Source organism: Delphinus delphis, chromosome 14 (assembly GCF_949987515.2).
Source record: "Delphinus delphis chromosome 14, mDelDel1.2, whole genome shotgun sequence".
Taxonomy (NCBI): domain Eukaryota; kingdom Metazoa; phylum Chordata; class Mammalia; order Artiodactyla; family Delphinidae; genus Delphinus; species Delphinus delphis.
The window spans coordinates 34397400-34424623 of record NC_082696.1 but is presented as its reverse complement, the minus strand read 5'-3'; the positions used below and the strand labels follow the sequence as shown (position 1 = coordinate 34424623).

At 39.7% G+C, this 27224-nt stretch overlaps 1 protein-coding gene across 1 annotated transcript in view; it reads right to left on the bottom strand.

Moving 5' to 3' along the window:
- Positions 1 to 27139, bottom strand: part of MTCL3 (MTCL family member 3) — a 43302-nt gene extending 16163 nt beyond the window's left edge. Inside the window, exons 1-4 of the mRNA XM_060029987.2 lie at positions 27037 to 27139; positions 23923 to 25124; positions 23230 to 23454; positions 21267 to 21425 (exon numbers count right to left, since the gene is read on the bottom strand). Of these exons, the coding sequence (XP_059885970.1) occupies positions 21267 to 21425; positions 23230 to 23454; positions 23923 to 25029 (1491 nt within the window). The 5' untranslated portion in view covers positions 25030 to 25124; positions 27037 to 27139. The remainder of the gene's footprint in view (positions 1 to 21266; positions 21426 to 23229; positions 23455 to 23922; positions 25125 to 27036) is intronic.
- Between the last annotated feature and the right edge of the window lie 85 nt (positions 27140 to 27224).

The window sequence follows — 27224 nt, the reverse complement described above, 5'->3', positions numbered from 1 at the left end:
GCTGTATTGAGAAAATTCTCAATTGCATTTTAAGGACTAGATTTCCCAAACTCCTACTGATTGTTAGTTTAAAAGGCCAGAATTTAGAAAAGAATATTATAGAGAAGAGAGGAAAAGAAAGTTGTCATTAATAAATCCATTCCAAGAAACAACTTTGGAAGATTTGGGGAAGAAAATTAATCAACAATTTAAATCTGGGATTTGTTCCCAGAAAATACTAATATTTATTAGTATTAGTATTAATTTAAAAAACTGCATTTTTCATTCTTGGGGAGGATGGGGATCCCCTTCTGAATATTATCACAGAGGTACATGTCACACACGGAGAGGTGTATCTGGCATACAGAGTGTGTGTCATGGAGGTGGAGACCCACATCTGCAAGAATAAATCAACCCTCTTCTGCCAGAAGGTTATCTTCTCCTTCTGTCCCATAAGCCCAGGCCCCTTCTGAGTTATGAGGCTTCAAAACTTATTTTTTCTTACCTACAGTGAATGCCTAAGTAAACACTTTTAAAAGCTGGAAAAGCTAGATTTCTGCTCTACTTCGAACCAATGCCAAATTGAAATAGCTGGGATCATATTCTTTGTTATTTAAAGGGTTTTTTTAAAATAAAAGAATCCTATGAATTTTCCTTTTCTTGGCTCCTTCATCCTTCTCCCTTTGTGCTGATGTAGATATCCACAGCAGAGGTCAGACTGAATAGAGAGTTGTATAAATTCTTTATTGCTAAAGAATATTAATGTGTGGATTCTGTAGAGCATGCTATCAAACCAAACCACCAATGAAAGAGAAAACATTAGAACTTTTGCCTATGTGGGAGTCAGGATTATCTCCTCAGGGCCACATGGCTTTGAATGGCTCTAGAGTTGCATAGTGTCTTTCCTTTTTAAAAGTCGTTCTTTGGTGCCAGTCATTATTTTAGATCTCTTCTGCTCTCTTCCTAGAATATTACTTGTTACTAGTGCTTAAATGTTGTTAGATTGGAACTCATTTTCCATAATTAGTACAGTGAAATTTAGGTAAGCCAGAAACTTGAAAAGCAAAATACTGAACTTAACTCCAGAAAATCCAAAAGGTCTGAAGGACCATGTGATGTCAGAAGGGAAAAAAATGAAGGTTTCTCCCATTAATGGGATGTGGTTGCTATAGAACTAGAGGAAATGAATTGGGAGGAAACTGGAGATAATACTATAATAGTTGGGGCTTATAAAATCTTTGTAAAAAACATCCCTTTTAAAAGTTAGGTTTGGACCCAATAATTCCCTGCCTTCCATTGCGTGCCTTATACTATACGACCAAACACCTCCTGTTCCTTAGACAGAATTAGTCTCTGTATTCTCTAAGCTACTTGAAGATATTCAAAGGGTTCAAGGCTACTGGTGAGAGAGTTTCTGATACAAGAATCTCTTACATCATTTTAGAAATCCTCTTTTGGAGTAGGGTGTAGGTTGTTAGAAGGTCTTCCAAATTATCAATAATAAACTGATCCCCAAACAAGACCACCTTGCTTTAAAAAAGCAAAGGCAACATGATAAGAGTGCTTCTCTGATATTCATATCACATATTACACTTGGATAGGTATATCCTGAAAAGGCCTCAGAAAGTCCCACACAAATGAATAGATACAGGACTGGAAGCTTTCTCAGTTGAGACTATTTTTTTTAAACCTGAGAGCCTGGTTAATGACTTTTGAAGTAATAATCATTAAAAAATTATTTTATGTCTTACATACTTGATCCACAGTAAATGTATGCTTACTAAGCGATGAATGTCATCGGCAAATGCGGAGATTTACATTCCCTTCTAATTTGCTCTAGTTAATGAATTGAGTTCTAAGCACCACTGCATTTAGTAATTAAAATGCATTTAGAAATTAAAATGCATTTAGAAAATTATGGCTGGGCAGTGAAAGCAGTTTCTTATGGCTTTTCTCTATAATAAGGCAAAGAAAACAATCGCGGCCAGCATTTGTACGTTAAAATAATGATTTGTCCAGTTTTTATATTGTGTATCGACCAGCTTCTACTTAATTAATGCAGTGATATTAACATCATTTTTGTATCAACTTTAGAATCTTGTAAGAAATAGGTTTGAAGTGCCATTAAAGATGACAGGATGCTAAGGGGTGGGTATTACAGGTGCTTTAAAATTATTCTTTACACAGTCACACATTTAGATATTTCGTGATAAAATTTCAAAGGTCAGAGTATTCAGTAATTCCCAAAATGCACTTCGGAGGCGGGGGAGTAGAAGCAAGTTTCTGGGATAATTCCTAAACTAAGTTAAAAAGTGATAGCCCATAATTGTGCTTTAAAAATTTTGGAATTAGTTGCTAAATTTTAAAATGTGGACAGTTTACATTTTAAAAATTAAGATTTCTAGTTTCAGTTGAAAAACTGGAAGACCTGGTAAAGTTGGGTCCTGATTATGGCGTGGCAACCTTAGATTGGAACTGACTACTGAGACATACACAATATCCACTTAGCCCCATCACTCAACACAGATAGCCTCACTCATTCATATAACCTGTTTGACCCCTGAGTGACAGCAGAATGATCAAACTCTGCTCTGGACTGCTAAGGTCACATATGTGGAAGGAGCCCAGGAAACTCAATCTTCCATTCAGTACCTTACAGGAATGCTTTCTATACCACCTAGACCCTGCCTGTGCTCTTCCAGGAGCTTGCTTCAATAGGAGGCAGGCAATACAATCCCTTTACAAATGGCTCTAATGGATAAGATGTCTTTATTTTCATCTCAAATCCACTTAAAGTAGAAATCACTTAAAGTGATTCAAAGAATAAATCTACTTTATCTTCTATATTAAATCCTTTCATTTAGAAGGGAGTGATCACATCTGTATATAATACCCAGTACTGTATATAATACCCAGTACTTTTAAGCATTCATCATGTGACATGGTTTCATGTCTAGCTTACAGTCAGCTTAACTCCCTAAGCCTATCTTGTGTAAATAGCTATGAATATATTTCTCTCCTTTTTGTACTTCTGTAAATTTTAAAAAATTAAATGGTAAGACATCACATTTATTCATATTAAATTTCATTATTAATTTGGGTTTACTGGTCTAGTATGCTAACAATTTTTTTTGTTCTGTCCTTGCCTGTATTTTTCTTGATTGCTACAAGAAGATTCTGCCTACATATTCTTTTATTAGAGTATAATAGGTATGTACTAGACATGTAGTTGAAATAACATGAAAACATTTATAAATACAGCATGCCAATCAAAATCTCTGTAACCTCAATACATGCATCAAGTAAAAATCATGAATAAAGTATAATCATAGACTATTTTCTCCACAACTCTTAAATGGATTGGAAAAAAATCTTGTTTCCATGGTTTAATTCAATGATAATCAACTTATTCCTGGGAAATTGGCCTTTTACCATTTTTAGTATATGTGCTGCCGAAGCGAGCACGGCCTTTTACCATTTTTAAAGATAGAGAAAGTAGAGGCAGAAGTAATTGGTTTTAAAAAAATTCACAGAGTATATTTAAAAGCACAAAGAACTAAATCCAAACTTTTAAAAGCAAATAATACATCCACAGACTGTATTTTGTTTGCATGTATATATGCACATTCATAGAGCAAGTGAGTATGAGTGTATGTCTATGTGCATACATGCATATGTAAATATGTGTGTGTATGCATCGGACCATGTGAGAGTATGCACATGTGTACACATGTATGTGTTTTAGGTCCTGGAAAGAATTTCTACACATCTTAAAAATTGCTCAGTGAATTCTAAAACACAAAGATAGTCAGAATCTCTGTAACCTCTATCCATATACCAAACACATAGTTTGAAGTCTATTAGAGATATGAGAACACACGCTCACTGAAATAAGTTATAATCTTATTTTACTTTATATTAAGGGATATCTTGATATCCTTTGGAAGTGTACTGTTTTTGATCAAATCAGCTCATTTCAAAGTTACTTTGGAATAAATGGAAAATCACTAAATTTCTGAAATTTTAATTTGAACAAAAACAAGTACCATATTTTAGGCTAAATAAATTTACTTAATTCCTTAATACAATGTTAAAGAATGCACACATATTCACACACATCTTCTTTAGACAGGAGAGCAACTTAACAGCCACACATACATTAGTCCCTTTATAAATAATAAATAAGTACCTGGAAGATACATGCATGAACATAGAGCACGAGCTATCACCGGAATAGGAAGAAAATATTCCATATATTAAGGAAGTTATGGAAAGTAATCACAGATGAACCAGATTCATTTCCTAACTTATTATTTTTTAAAGAAAATCTACCCTGTTCACATTGTTACTCTAATTAAAAGAATTTGGGATAACATGACACGAAGCTATCTCTTTCTTCCTATTAAAATATACTTGAAGGCAAAGATTAAAATGTACATGCAGTAAGACTGGAAACTAAGATTAATGGTCAAGCATTTGTCAGAATCTGAGAAAATTTTCCTTCAGTGATAGCATCAGTGGAATTCAACAAAGAAATACTGTATCTTATATGTAGTCTTTACGGTCTGAAACAAAAGAATTGGAGCTGCAAATGAACCAGGACTAGACATCCCTGTTTCTTAAAAGTTAAACACAAATTTGCCATATGGCTCAGCAATTCCACTCCTAAGTATATATCCAAGAAAAATGAAAACTTATATTCACCAAGGACTTGCACAAGAATAATGTTAAGCATTATTCATAATAGCTCAAATGGGAACAACCTAGATGTCCACCTACTGATGAGTAGATACATAAAGTGTAGTATCCATGTAATAGAATACTATTCAGCAATAAAAAATGAACTACTGATACATGATATGACACAGAGGAGCCTCAAAAACATTATGTTAAGTGAAAGAAGCCAGGCAGAAATCATACACTGTATGATTTCGTTTATGTGAAATGTCTAGAAAAGGGAAATCAATAGATATAGAAAGTAGTTTAGTGGTTGGGGATTAACAGTAAATGGGCATGTGGGATCTTACCGAGGTGATAAAACTGTTCTAACACCGATTTATTGTGATAATTGTACAACTTGGAAAATTTGCTAAAGAAAAAAACATTGAATTGTACAGCTGTAACGGGTTAACTATATCAGGGGTCCCCAATACCCGGGCCACAGACTGATACAGGTCTGTAGCCTGTTAGGAACCGGGCTGCACAGCAGGAGGTGGGCAGCAGACGAGTGAGCGAAGCTTCATCTGTATTTACAGCCGCTCCCCATTGCTTGCATTTCTGCCTGAGTTCCACCTCCTGTCAGATCAGTGGGGGCATTAGATTCTCATAGGGGCGCGAACCCTACTGCAAACTGTGCATGCGAGGGATCTAGGTTGCACGCTCCTTAAGAGAATCTAATGCCTGATGATCTGAGGTGGAGCTGAGGCAGTGACGCTAGCACTGGGGAGCAGATGCAAATACAGGTTATCATTAGCAGAGAGGTTTGACTGCACAGAGACCATAATAAATCAGCTGTTTGCAGACTCATATCAAAGCCCTAACAGTGAGTGGCAAGTGACAATGAAGCTGCATCTTACGGAGTAGACTGGACATAAGCAACATGCTTTGGGTGTCACTGTCTCGCATCACCCCCAGATGGGACCATCTAGTTGCAGGAAAACAAGCTCAGGGCTCCCACTGATTCTGCATTATGATGAGTTATATAATTATTTCATTATATATTACAAGGTAATAATAATAGAAATAAAGTGCACAATAAATGTAATGTGCTTGAATCATCCCAAAACCATCCCCCCCTACCCTGGTCCATGGAAAAATTGTCTTCCACGAAACCGGTCCCTGGTGCCAAAAAGGTTGGGGACCACTGAACTATACGATATATAAAACATACCTCAATAAAGTTATTAAAAAACCCCCAAACAACTAGGCAGCCAACACTTCTACATCCCTACTTTCCCCAATACATGCAAAACTATTGCACAAGCTCTACTTTACCATGTATCTGGAGAAATGGCCTGGCCCCTTTGCGATCAGCAGCTCTCTGGTTATTAAAACTCCAAAACAAGTAGGAACCAAGTAGGGAAGGAGTTAGATAATTAATTGTGCAATGAATCAAGAGATATACTCTTTCCTTATCCAGGGCATCATGGGTAGAAGCATAGACAGAAAAGCCTTGGGGGCACCTATATTGGGGTTTATTGTTTTTCTTATACTAAAGTAGGCAAAGAACAACTACAAGCTGCTTCAAATGTTTCTAAGATTCAAATTCTCCTCATGGTCAGTGTGCCTGAGTGCTGCAGTAGTAGACTTTCCTATGTTCTTTCAGAATAGGCCAAAAAGATGAATGTCTACTAGCCAACAGAAATTGGGTTGGAGTTGTGCATATCAAGTTGCACCACAGCTTTGGATCTGAGAACAGGCACCAAGGGGGACTAAGAAAAAGTTACACAGTGAGTGTCTTGAGTCAAGATTGAATTTAAAAAGAAAATCTGACATTCAATGATAACAGTTTCTAAAAAGAAACAAAAATTAGAAAAAGAGACGAAAGTGCATTGGACAAAGACACTTCAATAGGGAAAGGATAGTCTTTTCCCCAAATGGTGCTGGGGCAACTGGAACTCCACATGCAAAAAGGTGAATTTAGAAACCTAACTCACACCATACACATAAGTTAATTCAAAACTGATCGTAGACCTGAGTGTAATTTCTAAAACTAGGAAACTCTTAGAAAAAAAAAAACAAAACCAGAATGATTTTCCGGTGGGTTAGGTGAAGATGTCTTAGATGTGACACCAAAAGCACAAGTGATAAAAGAAAATACTTTTATAAATCGGACTTCATCAAAATGTAAAACTTTTGCATTTTAAAAAGCACCATTAAAAAAGTGAAGACAATCCACAGAAGAAAACATTGCAAATCATACATCTGATAAAAAGTTTGCATCCAGAATATATAAAGAGCTTAAATTCGAACTGAAGAATATGTAGACTAATAATCCAATTCAAAATAAGCAGAAAACTGAATAGACATTGCACAAAAGATATATGAATGGAAAATAAGCACATGAAAAGATGTTCAGCATCATTGGGGAAACACAAATTTAAACCACAAAGGTATCCCGCTCAACGTTCAATAAAATAGCTATAAGAAAAAAGGTAGGTAATAAGTGTTGACAAGGATGTTGATAAATTGGAACCCTCCTCTCCATTGCCGGTGAGAATGTAAAGTGGTTGGTACAGACACTTTGAAAAGAAGTTTGGCAGCTTCTTTAAAAAGTTAAACATAAATACATCGTATGAGCCATAAATTCTACTCTTAGATATCTATTTAAAGATATTGAAACACAGGTCCACACAAAAACTTATATGTGAAGGCTCATAGCAGCATTATTAATAAAAATGGAAAAAAATCCAATGTCCATCAACTAATGAATGGGTAAACAATGTGATGTGTGTATACACACACACACACACACACACACACACACACACACACACACACACACACACAATTGAGTATTATTTGGAAATAAAAAGGAATGAGGTATTGATACACGCTACAACAAGAATCAAGCTCAAAAACATTAGGCTAATTTGCAGCAACATGGATGGACCTAGAGATTAGCATACTATGTGAAGTAAATCAGAAAGACAAAGACAAGTGCCATATGATATCACTTATATGTGGAATATAAAATATGACACAAATGAACTATTTAAGAAACAGAAACAGACTTAGGGTTACCAAAGAGAAAAGGGGTGGGGGAGGGATAAATTAGGAGTTTGGGATTAGCAGATACAAACTACTATAGATAAACAAGGTCCTACTGTATTGCACAGGGAACTATATTCAATATCCTGTAATAAACCACAATGGAAAAGAATATGTATATATATGTATAACTGAATCACTTTGCTGTACAGCAGAAACTAACACATTGTAAATAAACTATACTTTAATAAAAAATAAAACAAATCAAAACATTAGGCTAAGTGAAAGGAGCCAGATGCAAAAGGCCACATATGGTATGATTACAATTATATGAAATATTCAGAAAATACAAAGCTATAGATGTAGAAAACATATTAGTGCTCGACTGAGGTCAGGGGTGAGAAGAGAAGGTGACTGCAAATGGCCACTAGGAATCTCTGTGCAGTGATAGAAATATTCAAAAATTGATTAAGGAGATGGTTGCACAATTCTGCACATTTAGTAAAAAACATTAAATTGTACACTTAAAACAAGCGGATTTATGATATGTAAATTACACCTTAATAAAGCTGTTAAAATAAAATGTATTGGGTCAATTTTAAACAACTATTCAGAGAATTCCCTGGCGGTCCAGTGGTTAAGACTCAGTCCTTTCACTGCTATGGGCCTGGGTTCCATCCCTGGTGGGGAACTAAGATCCCGGAAGCCATGCGGCATGGCCAAAAATAAAGAAAGAAAGAAAGAAAAGAAAAGAAAAAGTTCAGATAAAAAGAAAGGAAAAAAACAAAAAAAAAGTCTGAATATTATTTTGAAATAATTTTCAAAGTACAGAAAGCAGCTTTGAAAACTGCTTAATATGATAATAAATTCTTAATAATCTTACTCTTAATAAGATAGTAAATATGGCCTCTATGAACCAAAAATAGAACGTCATAGAAGAGATTAATCTCTGAAATAGGGAACTGTTGGGAATAAGAAAATTCACAAAGGACACTAAAATTCAATGCAAAAATTAAATTTTGCACTGGAATCTTTAAAGAGCATGACGTGACGAACACAGCAATTAACTCAGTGATATTAAGAACAAACTTGAGAAATCATCCAACACAGGTGAAAAGGATAAAAAAGGTGAAAGGATGAGAAAAATAGGTATAAGAAGTACAAAGTGAAGAAAATCCTAGGGAAAAAATAGAGCATATGTGATTATCAAGCCTAGACTACAAGAAAGTTCCTCTGAAATAATTAATAAATAGATGTTAATTTTCCAATTAAAGGGTCTATACATTTTGGGTATATTACAAAGACCATCACCTAGATATATGCCCTGGCAGTGTTTTTAAACTGGTTATTCTCCTTCAGCTGTCCAGATTCATTCTTGCCCCTTCTCTGCCCTGCTCTGTACTTTGAGAAGTTGACCTTTGCAGACCATTTTACCCAGGCTCCCTCCCCTATCAATTACCTTCTATTTCGGTTTGGCCAATTGAAGGCACTGGCAGAAATGCTGAGGGATAGAGGGCAGGAAGAGAGAGAGTTCAGGGGGATTCTCCTTGCTCCCTCACTTTTTTCAACACCACATCTTAGTAGTAGATAAGACCCCTCCAGATGACAGCTCCCACTAGGTGGATCCTCTCCACAGTTCCAGCTTTCACTGGCCCCTGTAACACTATTTCCTCAGCAATGTCCTCATCTCTAGAGGTATTGATGGCTTCCAAGTGTTGTTGCTAGTCTTCTCTGAATGCCTCATCAGCTCAAATTAAGAGTTTGTTCCCTTAATCCTACCTACGCCACTGTGAATAATCCTATTCATTTGAGCCATCTAGGGTGAATTTTACTTCCTACTGAAGGACACTGATTTATACAAAGGGTAAAGAAAAATAAACATGCAGAGAGAAAATAATATGATATACAAAAGACTCAAAGTCAGACAAATCACACGCTTCTCCACTGCAAAACAAATGCCAGAAGCTAATGGAAAAAATATATATAATATGAGAAGAAAAAACTTTGACTCAAAAATTTCATTCTGCGTTCCTATGTGAAGTCAACCAAATGCTAACTGGTTGTATTAAAGCTGTTTGCTATGTATTAAAAAACAAAAAACAAAACTCAAAGTTAACACTAGTAGAATTAAAAATGTCTTTAAAACTTTTTAAAAATTTATCTTCTGAATCACTGTAGAACATAATTATTCTAATTTAGCCTTATCTCTAAGTAAATGAATTTGATAATTGCATTTTATCCTTGAAGGACAATACTTTCCATATAACCGATCCTCCTAAATACAAACAGATGGCTACCGTTTCATAAAGTTCTATGAAAACCCTTTTTCCATGTGCAAGGAGGCAGTGGATATAATCACATACCAACATATTAGTCACTCATTATGCACTTGAATGCAATAATCAGTTGGGTTGTCTAATTATTTCTACTATTATTCAAGGCTCTTGGCCAATGTAAGAATGCTTACTTTGTGAAGGAAAGAAAAAATAATGTACTTAATTTTATTTACCACTATGATTGATGGGCTAGACAAATTAGAAATAACTGAGCTAGTCAGAAGATGAATATAGAACACTTTGAATTTTTAAGCGCTTCTGAGTTGTCATGCTGAATATGGATGGCTCCATTAAGTAAAATATATAAGTATAAAATGGAAAATGTCAGGAGAGCAGCTAAATGACATCTTTAAATGTCATCTTCAAATGTCATTTACCATCTGGATAAAGATCACTTTAACTGACCCTGAAATGTAAAAATCAGAATCAGAACAGACATCAAATAAGTGACTGTATTTCCATTAAAATGCAATCAAGTATAAAATATTCAATATATGACTGAATTTTAAATTTGGAAAATACTTCCTAATATACAGTGAAATTGCATGTTATATTTACTCAAACGTAACACAAGTATTGGAAAACAGAGGAACCAAGTAAATTCTAACTTTAGGAGCTAAAGCTGGGCTCTTCTGACAGCAATCATGTCTTCTGAAACACTGCTTCTCTTGCCTGTGCATTTATTGATAGCTTTTGTATGTATAACGGTGTGTGTGTGTGAATTAAATGAAATAGGGTTCTTAAATTCAGAGAGCATAGAATTTAGCTGTGGAGTCAACAAAAGCTACAAAACAATCTAAAGTATCTTGTGCTTGAATACAAGAGCCCTCTACTCCCTGCTAAGATGTTTCTTTTTAAGAAGAATGTTTATAGGGCAGCAAAGGTAGGAGAGAAACATTTATCCAGACAAATTAGTGCTGTGAGCCCCTTTGATGGATGCAGGGGCAGACAGTGCAGCCTTGTTGTAAGCATGTTCCCCAAACCATTGCAAATGTGAGCTAATGGATAGTGAAGCAGCAAGGACTCAGGACATGCCCCATGCCTCATACCTCAGGACAGACAGAAGTTAGAATGGTTCCATAGTGAAGCTAGATGTAAGGGGGAACTTCAGAAAGCAGCAGACATTCACGGGAAAAGAGAAAGCAAAAGTGTTTCAAAGGCCTGTATAAAAGAACAAGCACCCTACATAGATCTAAAGTTTCAACCTCATGGACTTAAAATTTCTTTCTAGGAGCTGTCTTAATCAGCTAATCTAGAGCTATGTGATAATAATAACATTATTAACACATATTCTTATACTAACAACAACACAATCTGATGTCTATATCATACCTTACAGTTTTTCAAGCACTTTCACCCATGTTACCTCCTGTTATGCTTGTGAATAGACTGGATAGGGAAAATATTTATTTTCCTTTAAGAGGTGATTAAATTGAGAATCAGCCATTAAATAACCTATCTGAAGTAACACAGGTATTAAATCTGTAAAAAGAAGAGCCAGGATCAACAGACTTGAAAACATTTTTCTAGCTTTATGTTCTTAGTTGTTTGTTTTTGTTTTTTTTCCTCCAAAGACTCCCTTTTTGTGAGATAAAATAGATTTTTCCTATAGACACACCTTGGAAGTATTCTCTCAAAGCCTGCCCAGAGCAATCCCTAAATGTGTGCTACAGGTACAGAACTTAAAGATTCTAGGAGTACTGAGGTCCCTACCGAGGGCAGGTCATGTGTGGGTCAGGAAGAAGACGGAAGGGGCAGCCTGAGTCCCTGCAGTGAGGCCAAGCTGGCTAGTGGAGACCATGGGCTTGGAGGCAGATGGACTAGTGTGGACCTGGCCTGCTTTCTGAGCATTGAGTGTTCAGCTCTAAAATGAAACTATTAACAACACAATGATACATAAAGTGACTGGCTTATAATTAGTACTCAACACTGGTAGCTATTGAACAACTGCAGCCCTGGGGTAATTTTCCACATCTCCCCAGCCAAATTAACTGCTGAATTGACTGTCCCAAACATTGAAAATTGAAAGCAAATTTAGACAGTTTTTGGGAGTGAAAGGATCTGCAGCCTTCTCCCATTCTCTAAACATGCAGTTCACACTTTCTCACCAGAGAACACAGAAGTTAAACTGCAGAACTGATACCCCAGATATCAGAGTCGTCCTCTTGTTTTTGAACTCCCGTCTTCATTCCCCCTCCCAAGAAGCCTATGAGATCTTGTTTCAGGGAAGAGTTGCTGCTTCTGGAGAATAACTGGGGTTTGCGAGAAGCAAGGTAGAAGCCTGGAAATTTCTAGGAGGTAGCAAAAATCTCAAGAGACCTCTAATTCTGGAAGTGGGGTGAGGCTGGAGTTAGTCATCTGCTTCCTTCTCATCTTATTTGTATAGCCTCAGCACCATGGAAAGAGCCCTGATTCTGAGTCACATTTTTTGTTCTCTCTGCAAAATAGGGCCTGAAACACCTCTCCTAATTTCCACTCACTCTCTCATTCAGAATTATTTATTGTTTGTCAAATTTTGTCAAGAACTTCTGGTTGTTGTGGATACAATGATGAATAAGACAGATTTAGTCCTTAACCTCAGGGAATTTACACTCTAGTGCAGGAAAAAGTTCTAGACAAATTCAATATGAAATAGAAGTTGTTATAATATTACAGAATATATGGTCTAACTGACTACAAGCCAGGCACTGAACTGGACGCTGAAGGTGCCACAGTGATCAAAATAGGTAGGGCCCTGTCTTCATAGTGTTCACCACACTGAGACAATGAACATCAAAGTATTCAGTACTCAGTATTCAGTATTCAGCAAATACTTTGCTGTCAAATACAACTCTACAAGGTTGTCTTTTCTATCAGAAAGTAATTAACTTTCTGATAGGAAAGACTACTACTCTCATGGCGACATTAACCGTTATTCCCTTATACACACTATACACATACTCAGTAAATGTTTGTTTAAAAATATTTGCTAAACTAAAGTCAGATCAAAGTCTGGGGATTTTAGCCTCATGGAAAAGGCTGAGACAGAGAGTAGGTGCTATTTTCTGCCACTGCTAGAGGCAGGGCCGTTCTCAGGCAGCCAAGGGTGGCCGTGGGTAGAGGGCAGTGGTAGAGAACAGTGTTGATAATTACTGCCCCAAAGCCTAAAAGCACCACAGGGACAAGTTAGGTCACAACTACACCCCTGAGTAAGGAAGGGACTAGGTTGTTTAATGGGGGCTGGTTCTACATGAGGTTTTTGTCTGTCATACACACAACAAAGGCCAAAGGACCTCAAAAAGATTCTTATTATGCTCTTGGAAACATAAAGACTTTCACCTTCAAAAAACATCAGAGAAGTCTCATATTATTTTAATAATAGCTAAAGACAAATGTTTGGATGTTTAACTGATGACCAGCACTCATTAACTTGTGCCACACACCATAGGGTGAGAACCTGGCAGCCTTCCGGTGGCAGATTTCACTGCAGAGAATTATACGTTTAAAGAACTCACCTCAGAGACTTTCCGCACAACTTAGAATGTCTAGGTACCATCATTCAATACTCTGGTTTATTTCTTATTGGAAAAGATGGTGAATTCTTTGGTCATCGTGATGTCTTATTGGCCTCCTGGGTTGGAGAACTAAGACTACATACAAAGTGGGGCTCAGATTATTCAGAAAGCTTCACTTCTTCTCAGCCCTGTACATCGGGTCTTCAGTTCTGATTTCGACACTAAACCAGGTCCTTGAATGCTGAATAGTAGCAACAACCAGAGAGAGTGTTGTAGGTCTTGGTCTCTGTGGTTGAAAACCCTTCAGCAGAGCCCTCAGTGAGTGCAAACTCTCAGTTTAATGCAACATTCTGATATCTCTGTGTGTGTGTGTGTGTGTGTGTATGTGTATATATACTGCCCAGTGTATATATTCTGCCCAGTGTATATATTCCACTGCAGTGGAAGCACAGAGTCTTAACCACTGGACCACCAAGGAAATCCCCTGATATCTGTATATTTGTAGCCTCCATGGTATCCATATGGCCACATTCTAGCAGATAATAAATTACTGTTCAATAAATACCTGTTGATTGAATATACAAAAAATTACAGTAATAAAATAATAGTAGTGATAGGAAGTGGCATCCTGACTATGAACAGAACTTTCAGGAAGCACAGAGATGGATAACTGATAATGTCGAAAATGACATTTTCATAGAGACCTTTGAGAGCATTCAGTTTAATTTCTGCATTTATGGATAAAGAAACAGGCCTAAAAATTTCAAATTATTTGCTCAACATAACAGGGAATGAGAGGTGAGACTTCAAAGCCAGTTTCTAGACTCCATGACATATGTGATTTTTAATGTCACCCTCAAATTCACAGCTAATGACAAAATGTCTTAACTTTATTTTCTGCAAAATTTGAATTCCTAATTTATTAAGTGTATAGGTGAGAACTGACAATTTTGACAAAGGCTCATCCATCCATTGGTTGCCATCCATCATCACATAAAGTCTTGTTTAAAATTGTCAACATTCTGCTGTACTGCAATTGATTTTCTTCATGGTTATTCTGGAGACCTCTCACGAAACCTGGTGTTACCTCCATATTAGGTCACAGCTAGGTAAGAATTTCATTCAATATTTCTCTCCCTGACCTGACTGCTACTAAACTTGGATTAACAGTGTACATCCCCTGGACTAAGTTTTCCTGCATGTTCCCAGAATTCTTCTGTGACCAAAGTTTTAAACCCTTATTTCAATGGTTATGATTTACTAAGAACCATTTCAAACCCCTTTTTAAAGTAGGTTGGAGGGCTTCCCTGGTGGCACAGTGAGAGTCCACCTGCCGATGCAGGGGACACGGATTTGTGCCCCGGTCCGGCAAGATCCCACATGCCGCGGAGCGGCTGGGCCCGTGAACCATGGCCGCTGAGCCTGCGCGTCCGGAGGCTGTGCTCCGCAACGGGAGAGGCCACAACAGGAAGAGTCCCGCGTACCGCAAAAATAAATAAATAAATAAAGTAGGTTGGATAGAGAAGTCAGAGAAGTAAACAACTCTTCAATAACTATGTGGCAACATGCTTCCACGAAGATACGGAAACACAGGTCAGCTGCTCAGTTTTCAGAGGCAGATCACTCAAAGTTCGGCCTAAACCCCAGGTCCTCTGTTAAACTGGCAGAGTCCAGGGTGAGAGACTTAGCGCCCATGGATATGGTTTATCAGCAAGTGCAACAACCATTTCAAAATACATTTATCATTTATTAAACAATTTCTATGAAGCCATGGGAACTGCATGTGTACTCAATGGGAAGTGCTTAGTCCATTATTGTACGAGTTCATCATTTGTACAGTGCCTTACTGTTTCAAGAATATAAAGTTTGAAATTCCAGCCAAGAAAAGAACTGAAATCTGATCCATTGCACAGGGTGTGTAATGCTGATGTGTACTTTTATGTAAAACAAAACCCAGAAATTTGAGGTTTATAATAAAAAAATCAATATTTTTCACAAAATAAGCCACCAACAGGGATTTTCTGGTCTGTGCACTACTTCACTTTTACTGAGAACTCGGCATCAGGGTAAAAGAAAAGTGCCATTTACCCAAATGAGTCTTGGGACTCACTTCAAAATGCATATAATTGCATATGTAATTTCGTTTAAAAAATCCAATAAGGTTTATAATTCCGAAATCAATGTATCTTTAAAAATGCAACAATCGGTAAAACCTGGAAGACAAGCTTTTCTATGCTTACCTGGCACATTATTCTTTGCTTTTAATTTAGTTTCTTTTATTCCTGCTTATGTTATTCAACAAACTACTGCCTCTGAGAAGATGTGACTAAAGTCATAGTGTTTAATTGATGCATTTCAAAATATTTACAGTAATTTCATCAAAAATATCAATGATTACTGTTCCATTTTTTCAAATTATAAGTTAACTACCAGAACCAGGGGAAAATACTTGAATGCCAAAGAAATTCCCCATTTAAACTTTTGGGCTGCTTCTTTGCTGATTTATCACTCAGTATTTCTTTTTGCACTTTATAACTTAAACATGCCCTATCAAAACCAAGTATGGTTACAATCAGTTCTTTATTTTATATAAGAAAATAAGTAGCGTGGGAGGGAGGGAGACGTAAGAGGGAAGAGATATGGGAACATATGTATATGTGTAACTGATTCACTTTGTTATAAAGCAGAAACTAACACACCATTGTAAAGCAATTATACCCCAATAAAGATGTTAAAAAAAAAAAAGAAAAGAAAGTAAGTAGGTAGTTGTAAACAGTCAGGACAAGCATTTGTTTATTAAAGTGTTCTGCCTGTACAGAGTCTGAGTAAACAGATATATTCTCTATGTACTCGATAAAATTTTTTTTAAAACAGAGGCACTACTGTTGAAATTTATAGTACTAATTATTTTTGTGTTCTAGAATGAAAGTTCATTGTAATAGATAGGATATATTAACCAAGTGCACAGAAAATAGAAGTCCCAAGATAGATGGTGCTATTGCAGTAGGCCAGTTAACAGCCCCCTAGAGCAGAGGCCAGTAAAAGCTAAGAAAATTATTTTCTTTTAAGATTCTTGGGTCAGGGTGAGGGATGAGACGACACAAAGAGATTCTGAACTGAAAAAGATCTAACAAAGAGTTCTCATCATCATCATCTCAGTTACTGTTACTCTTTTTTCCTTTTCCATCTTTAAAGATCCTCTGTTGGTTCATTCTTTTCTCAAATATCTGTCAGCAGTGCTTCTCCAAGTACCAGACTTTAAAGGTGACATGAGAAGACACCTTCCTCCTGAAGAGCACAGGGCTTTCAAAGTTTTGAAAATAAAGGTTGTTCCCACAGCAGTAGGACTTCAGAAAGGGCAGTGATCCTCAATTAACTGTAGCAGAGACTCACCCCTCATAGAACCTCCTCCATACTGTATATAGCCTACTCTATATTCTCACTATGTGTGCATTAACCCATCCTGGCATTCAAAGAGCTAGTTGTAGTTTCCATAAAATAAATTTTACAAAAACCTCTGTCTCACTGTTTGTGATGCTGAAAGATAGAAAAGCATTTTCCCCAGGTTACATAAAGGTAAAGGCATTTTTCTACTGCAAGAAAGCATAATGCCAGTAGTAATCAATGTTTTATAAGTGGGATGAGAATGCCATTAAGATTCTAAGGCAGCATCCTAAGAGATCCCTCTTGTTTACAGGTGGCAGAACATCAGCTGTTCAACACAAGCAAGTAGTAGTAGAGTCAACTAATTACCTCCATCCTGCCTCTGCTCAACTCTTCTTTCCCCCAGTACCGACTCCCTACTCTCAGGGGGAGAAGATAAGCAGATGGATGTGAGCAGGTGCACAGGACCTTGTGCAGCCACCAGCCCTGAGAGCAATTGGGCAACACCCTTGAAGCCAGTTAAACTCTTAGAAAATGGTTTCCAAACTCCAGCAGATGGCCTACTGTTCCCAGTTGTGCTGTTCTACAACTATATGACTCCATATAGGAAACTAAAATCTGCGAGTTGGAGGATTGCTTCTCTGTAGTGTATTCTATTGGGCATTTTATGATTTTACTCCATAACTAGTGCATTTTCTTCATAATGGAAAGCTTGGCCTGGTTATGTTTTCTCCACTGGTGGAACGCCTCAAAGTGATAAAAGTTGTGTGGTTAACACTCACCAAGGACTTGAATATATTTTCATTTTACAAACAAGAAAGCAGATGATTAACTGAAGTTGCTGAAGTTAGATGGGGACAAGTCAGGCTTCAAACTCACAACCTCTACCGCACAAAGTAAGCCAGTTATGATTGCAATTCAGTTTTTATATTTATTTTTTTGGAGAATAACAAAATCACCATTACAAAAATCTTAATTTTAATGAAACATTTCTGATTTCTAAACTACTTTTAAACTACTTTTTCTATTTCTGACACTCTTCTGAACACTATGAAGGTCAACCTCTAGTGAATGATTATGGAACTTTTCTGCCAAAATATATTTCATTTTCTTTTTATTGTACCATTTAGAATCCTTCAGATATTTAACTTCTGCTTTCTCTCCCTTCTTCTCTATTTCCATTTCTTTTCCCTATCACCACTCACCTACTCAAACTGTGAATGCTATTTTAGAGTCCATTTTAAAAATAAAAGGTCACTTTAAAAGCCAATGTCCTGCATACCTGCTCCTAAATTTTTTACACTTTTATTGTTGTAGTCTCTAATTAGGGATTGGAGTTTGGCTTTTGTAAGTCCAAGGAGGATGAGAATTTCTTCTTTGGCATGAACATATACCCACACTGCCTAATGCAGCAAGAGTATCTTCCTAATTCAGAGTTAGAACCCTGATGGGGGAAACAGTTATAAGAAAAAGTGTGGAAAACAAATGGAAAAGCATTTTTACAATGATTCTCCTGAGGACATCTCCAGATTCCAGTCATTTTTTTCTAGTAGCCAGATTATCATGGCTTTTATTTTAAGATGGGAAAAGTCTCATCTCTCTGGCTAATGGACAGCCAGTCTATAGAAATTTCCCCCTTTCCTGGACACAGGATGAAAATCAGAAAGCTCTTATGCCATTCTTAAATCCAACTTTCCAGATATCCACTTGAAAAACATTGATATAATGCCAAATCACGAGGCATTTTTTTAACCCTTATAATCAGTGAAGTTTGTTTTTACTTGAATTTTTTTTTTTTTTTTTTTTTGCGGTGCGCGGGCCTCTCACCGTTGTGGCCTCCCCAGTTGCGGAGTACAAGCTCCGGACGTGCAGGCTCAGCGGCCATGGCTCACGGGCCCAGCCGCTCCGCGGCATGTGGGATCTTCCCAGACTGGGGCACGAACCCGCGTCCCCTGCATCGGCAGGCGGACTCTCAACCACCGCGCCACCAGGGAAGCCCTGAATATTTTTAATTGGATAAACAAAGAGTATGGAAGAAGGCAAGTGAGGTGTGAATATGGAATGGAGCCTTATGGAACTGACAATGAGCTTTCTTTTTGCTTGTCCATAAGAAGGTATTTAAGAGCTATTCTTATAGGTTGAATTGTGCCCCTGCCCCAATTTACATGTTGAAGTCCTAACACCAAGCAAGTACCTCAGAATGTGACCTTATTTGGAGAGAGGGTCTTTACTGAGACAATCAAGCTACAATAAAGCCATTACAGCAGGTCCTAATCTAACTTGACTGGTGTCTTACAAGAAGGGGAAATTTGGTCATAGACAGCTATGGGGAGAATGCCATGTGAGTGTGAAGATGCATATATATATAAGCCAAGGAGAGAGGCCTGGAATAGATCCTTCCTTCACAGCCCTCAGAAGAAACCAACCCTGCCAACACCTTGATTTTGGACTTTTAGCCTCCAGAACTGTGAGAAAATAAACTTCTATTGTTTAAGCCACTCAGTTTGTAGTACTTTCTTATGACAGCCCCATCAAATAACAGCTACCTACTTAATTTTTTCAAACTTTCAATTTTTCACAAACTTCAACTGTACATTATTATCGAAGAAACCTATCCTTATATTGATATTAATTTAATATTTGATCTCTCAACTTTAGAATAAAATCTATGCTGTTCTTTAATGGTAATGTCCTGGACTTCATGATAAAAGTCATGATAGCTGCAAGACGTACGGAGATTCATTGAAAATAACATTTTATAACTGAATACACTGAGGCAAGCAGAAATTAGAGGACTTTTAAGTCAGCCGATTAGTTACTGGTGAAGATAGTCCCACGGCTCCCAGTCGCCATGTTTTTCTGCTGTAGCACACAGCCACCCTTAGGTATTAGCTAAGAGTCACATATCAGTACAATGATTTTTTTTTTTTTTTTTGGTGGTACGCGGGCCTCTCACTGCTGTGGCCCTCTCCTGTTGCGGAGCACAGGCTCCGGACGCGAAGGCCCAGCAGCCATGGCTCGTGGGCCCAGCCGCTCCGCGGCATGTGGGATCTTCCCAGACCGGGGCACGAACCCGTGTCCCCAGCATTGGCAGGCGGACTCCCAACCACTGCGCCACCAGGGAAGCCCCAGTACAATGATTCTGCCCTAATTTGTCATGTTAAAAATGTTTAAATTCAGGATAATATAAGCAGAAACTTAGATCACAAAACAGGTTACCCCACTGAAACAGTGTTCTACAAATTCCTGCCACACATTCTTAATTGACAACTGATCACTGTTACACGGTAGTTATATTTTTTTACCATTTCGAGATAAACACAGCAGTGGAACGTGCCAATATCTCAGTTAGTCTACGGGAAGATTAGGATTTTCATTTAAATTCTGCATATTTAAGCAGAGGAAGTGTTCAGAGGACCACGTGTGTATTTGCTAATTCTCAATAATGGTTTTCACAAGTTGCTCTGGACATTTTCAGGCAGTTTTCAAGGAAGAATATTATTTCAATTCAAACTGTTACTTATCACAAAACTATTTTTTTTTTTTAAACGTCTTTATTGGAGTATAATTGCTCTACAATGGTGTGTTGGTTCTAATTATTTCTTGATACATCTTTCTGTTTCTTTTATTCTCGTTATTTTCTTTGATACTGATTTTGTGCTTTGAGAAGATTCAGGGGAAACATGGTAGGAATTTTCTAATAGCTAATGTGGAAGAGAACTCTGACTCTTGTACCCGAAAGGGTAGGACTGAGATGAATTTATTAAAGTTACAAGTAGATAGATTTCAACTCAAAACAAAGAAAACCTTAAACAGAGCTATGCTGTGATAAAATTGGCTACTGGAGACGATCTTAAGGGCTAGTCACTGGTGAAGTTCTAAGTATTAGACCATTTGGGGGGGCTTTGTTATAAGAAGGAATCAAGCAATGATTAGATTAGATTGAATGGCCTTTATGGTCTTTTTCATCCTAAAAGTCTGTGCTTCTATGAACTCAGTAGTAATCTCACAGGATTAGCACTTCCCCTCAACTAACAGAAGGCTTATTCCTTCATATTCTTGATATCCTTTGTGTTTGGTATAGCTGTGTAATTTATTTAATTAACATCCATTTAGATATCACACACGAAGCATCCGTCACAGCTCATATATGTCAAGTCAGAGGCAGGGTAGAGGTCAGAATTTCTTCTTTGCTACTTATTTATTACTATGAAATCATGTATCTGTTACTATATTGGGTGAGAACAACAAACTGTCCTATAATCATAAAAAATTTAATTATTTTAACAGTCATATTAGTCTTTGGTACGCTCTATGAAGAGCTAAATATATACAGCACGCCATGAGATAACTGATTACTAACCTCCTTCATTTTTTCCAGTTCATTCTGCAGAGCTTGCTTTGCTATCTCAACTTCTATAAGCTGTTGCCTCAGTTTCTCATTTTCATCTTCTGTTGTTGTTCGCTTTTCTTCCACATTTTCCAATTCATGGTGAAGTCTCACAGATACATCCTTTGCTACCTAAATTAAAGTGTTTTTAACAATAAAATGTAATTAAAGACAATACAACAAATGGGCTAAAGTTATATTAAAAGTACTAGAACCAATATGTATATAGTGTCTGCCATATGCCAGACATCATTCCAGATGCATTACATATAAGCCATTTCACATACATAAACCATTTAACTCTCTCAACAATCCCATGAAATAGATCCTATTATTATTCCTGTTTTATAGATGAGGAAAACTGAGTCTCATGGAGGTAAAGTAATATGCTCAAGGTGACACAGCTAACAAGTGGCCAGGTAGTCTGGCTCTCCACTCTGTTCCCTTAATGTCTACATGACATCATGGTTATAAATGTTCAATTGTGTTTTATCATGTGTAGAGATTTCACAAGTCTCTAATTCCACAACAAAACTATGAAGTAGATGCCTCCATTATCACTTATTTTAAAGACTAGAAAATAAAATATTCCCAGGTAGGGTCTGGGGCTTGAATTTTGATCCTAACATTCCAGGTGCTTAGTTTTAAGAAATATTTTAGTCTTTGAGAATGTTGTTTGTTTGTTTAAATTAGTGTGTGCATTTTTGCCTCCTGTTTTAAGATTACCTCAGAAATTTTAGGGTTTGGAAGAAAAGTGGGGCAGTCTGGTGCTGTATCTCAGGACACAGGCTGTGGTTTTGGACTGAGTGGGGAGGCAGCCTGACCAACTACTAGCCAAGTTCTAGGGCTAGGGGCTGGGCACTTAACTTTCATAAAAGGTTCATTGTGGGCACCTGTAAAATGATGCTATTCATAATCCCTTCCTTACAGGTTTTTCTCCTTGAGACCTAAATGAAATAATAACATGAGTAACAATGGTTGCCACAGTGCCTGGTGCCTAGTCAACACTTGACAAATGTCAGAAAAAGGAAAAAAAGAGAAATGATACAACGGCTTTCATAAAATGTTTTCCCATGGCTTTCTTTTTAAAAAAATACAAGATAATTACACTCGGCTTTTAAATCTTCATGAAATTAATACAATTAAATTATATTTCGTTTGCTGTCCCAGACCATGAAGATAACATCTGATTTGCGTTGTCAGTGAATCTGTCTACAGGAAAACCGAATGAACAGACCACACCTATCTAAAAAACGCACTTCAAAGTTGAAATTTCTCCACTGGGGGAGACTCTGAAGAAGCAACCTCCCTAAGAACATGGTTCTTTCATTTAGCGCACTCTCCCTTTACTTTTCCAAAAGGGACCACAAGCTGGACAGTTTTCCTTTCTGGGAGTTATCTAAGTGGTAATTACAGAAAGGAAGGAGTTCTGGAAGAAGGCGTTGGGGACGGGGGCGGCTTTCAGAGAGAAATCTTAACTCTAATATCTTTCCAGTGCTGTTCCTATTCTGGGCTTCAACTCCACTGAAGGAGTCTTCACCGCGCTGCTCCAGAGGGCCTGACTCCATCTGGCCTGCGCTTGGAGGACAGTCTCTGGAAGTCAGATCAAGGCCTGCGCTCGGCCACGCCGTTTCCGCCGCGGAAGGCGGCGCCCTCCTCCCACCACCTCTGTAATCGTCACCGTGGCTCCCAGGGCAGCCCGCAGAGCTCGCTCTCTGCAAGACCCTCCCCCCACACAGGACTCTTCAGACCCACCTGTCCGTTTTTCCTCTTCCCTTTCCGGGACCTTGACATTCTGTGATTGGCGCTGCGAAACTCCGTGTCCCTAGAGCTCTTTGCCAATCACCACTGAAGGCCTTTCAACGCAAAGCGCCCGTGACCTGAGTCCCCACCCACCGCCCCTGCCGCGCGCCCCCCGGGCCCCGGCGCCGCAGACCTTGAGGTCCTGCTCCAGGCTGCGCAACAGCTCCCCGTCGATCTCCCCGGTCTGCGCGTAGCGGAGCCTTTTGCGCTCGGCTTTGCGGAGGCGGTACTGCAGGATCCGGCAGTTTTTGTTGGCTCTCTCCAACTCGTGGCGCATTTCCTGCAGTTGGCAGGCATCCTCCTCGAAGAAAGTGTCCCTCATCTCGTCCATCTCGGTCCTCAGTTCATCGATCTCGTTCTGAGGCGGTGACAGGCCGCGGGTCAAAATTAGCTTCGCCTCCCACCCCTCGGACATACACCGTCTACACCCCATCCCAGCTCCAAATTCTCAGCTTTACTGCTCCCTCTCCATGAGACAGGAATGACCCGGAGCTGAATGAACAAGAAGAAACTAGAAAAAATGGACCCTCTTTAGGCCTTCCCTCGCTCTCCTACTCCAGCTCTGTCCGTGAAAAAGTGAGCCAAACCATAATAATAGGAGGAACGAAGGCCCAGATTTGGATCTAAATAAAAACCTAACGCTGCTGATCGCAAAGCCCTTTTAGATCCGGAAAGGGCCTAGGGACCCCCTCCCCTCATTTCCTGTTCCCCTCCCTCTTGAAGGCTCCCTAACAGGTTAGCAGCCTCTCACTCCCGCCAGGACACGCCCTAATGCTCCGAGGCCCACACCTCCCCTCCTCCAACCCGTCCCCCACACCCTCCTCACCTTGAGAGTCTCGTTTTCCTCCCGCAGCTTCTCCATCTCCTCCTGCATTTCCTCCTGCTCCTGGAGCTGCTGCGGGTGCGGCTGCGACGAAGGGGGCGCCGCTGCCTGCATGCCGCCGCCGCCGCTCGCGCTGCCCTCTGCGCCCTGTTGGGGGCCCTCTGCTGCCGCCGCCATTGGGGAGGTGGGAGGGACTGCGAGGGGCTCACAAATGGCAGGGGCGCCAGCGACCGGAGAGCTGCGGTTGCTGCCGCCGCCGCCGTTCTTACTGTGCATCTGAGCCGCGGCCGCCGCCGCCGCCGCCCGCTCTTTCTTGAGATGGAACTGGATGAGCTCAGACTGCAGACATCCTTCCTTCCAGTAGCTCCCTCCGCCACCGCTGCCAGGCCCCACAACGCCAATCCCAGAGTTTCTGCTGCCGGAGCCTGGGGTTTTGCCCGCAGAGGAGGTGGATGGCGAGGGGGAGGCCCCCTCCGCGCCGCTGCCGCCCCTCGGCTGAGCGCGTACGCTTTTCCCTCGCCAGCCCCTGGGCGGCGGCGGCGGCTGCGGAGCGCCCCCCTCCCTTTCCCCAGAGCCGCTGCCGGCTCCTCCTCCTTCCCCACCCCCTCCTCCTCCTTCTCCGAGAGGAGGGGGTTCCCCGAGTTTAGAGGACGCGGGCTCTAGCTCCCGGGGCGGCTCCTCCGACGCGCCAGGCCTCCTGACACCCACCGGGGCCAGGGTCGCCACGGGGGCCACTTCAGCACCAGCCAAGGACTGGACAGCTCCCGGCGCGGCCCCCTTGGGCGCCAGGGGCGCGGCCTTCTCCGCCCCTCCTCCGCTTCCTCGGGCGCTGGCCGGAGGCGCCGTGCGGCTCCCGGTCTTGTTGCCCTGCTGCTGCTGCTGCTGCAGCTGCTGCTGTCGAATAGAATTGAGTTTAGTGCCAGCCCCTACCGGGGACCGGGTGGCCGCGGTGGTCTGTCGGACCGAATTGTCTCTCGGTCTAGCGGGTGACTGAGCACGCTGCTGCTTTCTGCTGCTGCCCTCCGGGTGCAAGCGAGCCTCAGTGGCAGCTGTGGCGGCAGAAGCTGCGGCTGTGGCAGGGGCAGCGCCCCCCGTCGGTGGCTGACTCATTGCGGTCTAGGAAGAATCTATCAGAGGCGATTTACAATAGTCTATCACCAGGTCACTCTCTTCCCTCCTCACTGCCAGCAACCTTCCTTTCTAATCTGGGACAGAAACAAAAGAAGGAAAGCACACAGCGTGTCTGCATTGTTACAGAGCAAAGAGTGATTTTCCATAACAAGAGAAGCCATAGAAAATGAGATTTGGACGGCGCTTAATAGAAGACTAGACTTTAGAACTAGGATGTAGAATTGTCAATTCTCATTTTGCCCAGGGGGGCGCTATCTCCATCTTACGCCACCTCAGTAAAATGAAGATCTGAAAGCCGCTGAACCTCCCATTCTCACGGTAGCAGGTTATGGCAAGGATGGAATCAGAAAGGAACTGATGGGAAGGGAGTTTTTTGTTTGTTTGTTTAAGAAGATAAGGTCAAGAAGCTTCAGAAGGAAAAGAAGTCCAAAGGCTAGAACTGTCAATACCCTGATTTTTCAGCTTTGGTTTCCTCACTATCAAATCTGCGTTTCAAAGCCTAATTTCATGGAGAAAGTTTTAATTGATATTCCCAAGTGTCAATTAGATGAAAAGAGTTATGAAAGGGTTTTTCTTAGAGAACACGTGTTATGGATAAATGATATTTTTCTCAAACAGCTCTAGCCCTTAATGTTGCATTTTGTGAGAGAAATACACCCAATTTCCTTTAAACTAGAATTAAAAGAAAATATAAATAATGAATGACTTTAAGCCAACTTCAGTTTCAAGAAAATATGGCATTAAAAATCATCTATGTGGTTTAGTCATTAGCAGCACTGAAGGGATTTTTCTTTTAATTTATTTATTTTTTAGTTTTGAGAAATAAATTAAAAATCATTTGGAAAAATTTATTGGTGGCTCTGCACAATTTCTTAAATTACAGGTGATAACTTTTTCTACACTTATCTAAATTTCAATGTTCTTGTGAATTGCTTTAGTTTTAAGTGTAATTGCTAAACAAAGTATTTTCATTTATTAAGCACCTTCTCAGATGGTACATAACAGGCAAAGGTGTACTTTTAAAGTGCCCAGTCCTTTCCATGAAGCCAAATGCTAAAACAGAATGACCCTGCACCCAAGAAGGCTGGTGCATCCTCACTCACGGTGGTAAGATCAACTTCTGTTTTGTATTTTTTCCAAGATAAATCCATCACTGGCTTTTAAAATCTGGAAAATAGCAACTCAAAACCCACTGCCTCCTGGTTTTTTCTCCCTAGTGATCCAGCTGCTTAGCTAGTCAGTTAGGTGCGTTTTCCTTAGAAATATAATTTCTCTCTAAAGGGCATGACTGAAAAGGGCATGACTAGGCAGAAAGTTCTGCTTAAAAAAAAAATCCTATTAGGGGAGGAGATACTTGCTAGTTACTTTACTAGCATTAGTCCTGTTATTGTCTAAGTATCATAGCTTAGTCAATGTGTAGTAACCCCTCATTTTATAAAGAAATATTACTGGAAGGCTCCTCCACCTCCCTTTCTCTTTCTGGGATCTCCTTCCAACTCAATTTGGAAAATAACAGTGAACAAAGAAGACATGAGGAGGGAGAGGGAGGAGTCATCCATCAACTTATTTTCTACGTGTTCTCCCAGAGCAACATGCTCCTAGAATATCTGGTCTAGTTCACTAGCAGGTCACACTAACCGGGATCACCCAAATAAGTTATATTGCCAATGCAAACTTATTTTTGTTTCGAATTAGGCAGAACCACTCTGAAGCTGAGAGCCACCAGAGAACACTTAATTCGGCCCCCATACAGCGCTATCGCAAGAGAAAGCTCGAGTTCCAGGAACTCGGCTCCCACAATCAAAGGTACCTGGCTGCTGTCACGTGGTTCTCACAAAGTACCAGGATGCTGTGTCTCTTTGAGGCTTCTCCTATGAAATTCGCCAACCCAGCAACCCCAGCACGGCCTAAACCAACAATTTTAATCTCAAGTTTTATCTGCCCACTCACCCTCCCCATCCCTTTAGAAAATCCAGAACTGCTCACTTCTTGGCAGAGGCGATGTTTTGAGGCTGGAGCAAATCAACAGCGCTTTCCTTCTGATCTTCCGGGGACCTCAGGGTTCTTACTGTGTCTTTTCGGAGACGAGGAGAGTTTAACTTCGTAGTTTTATATATGCGACTATCTGGCTGAGCACTTTTGACTTTGGACCGGTTCGCCCCAGTTCCACACCC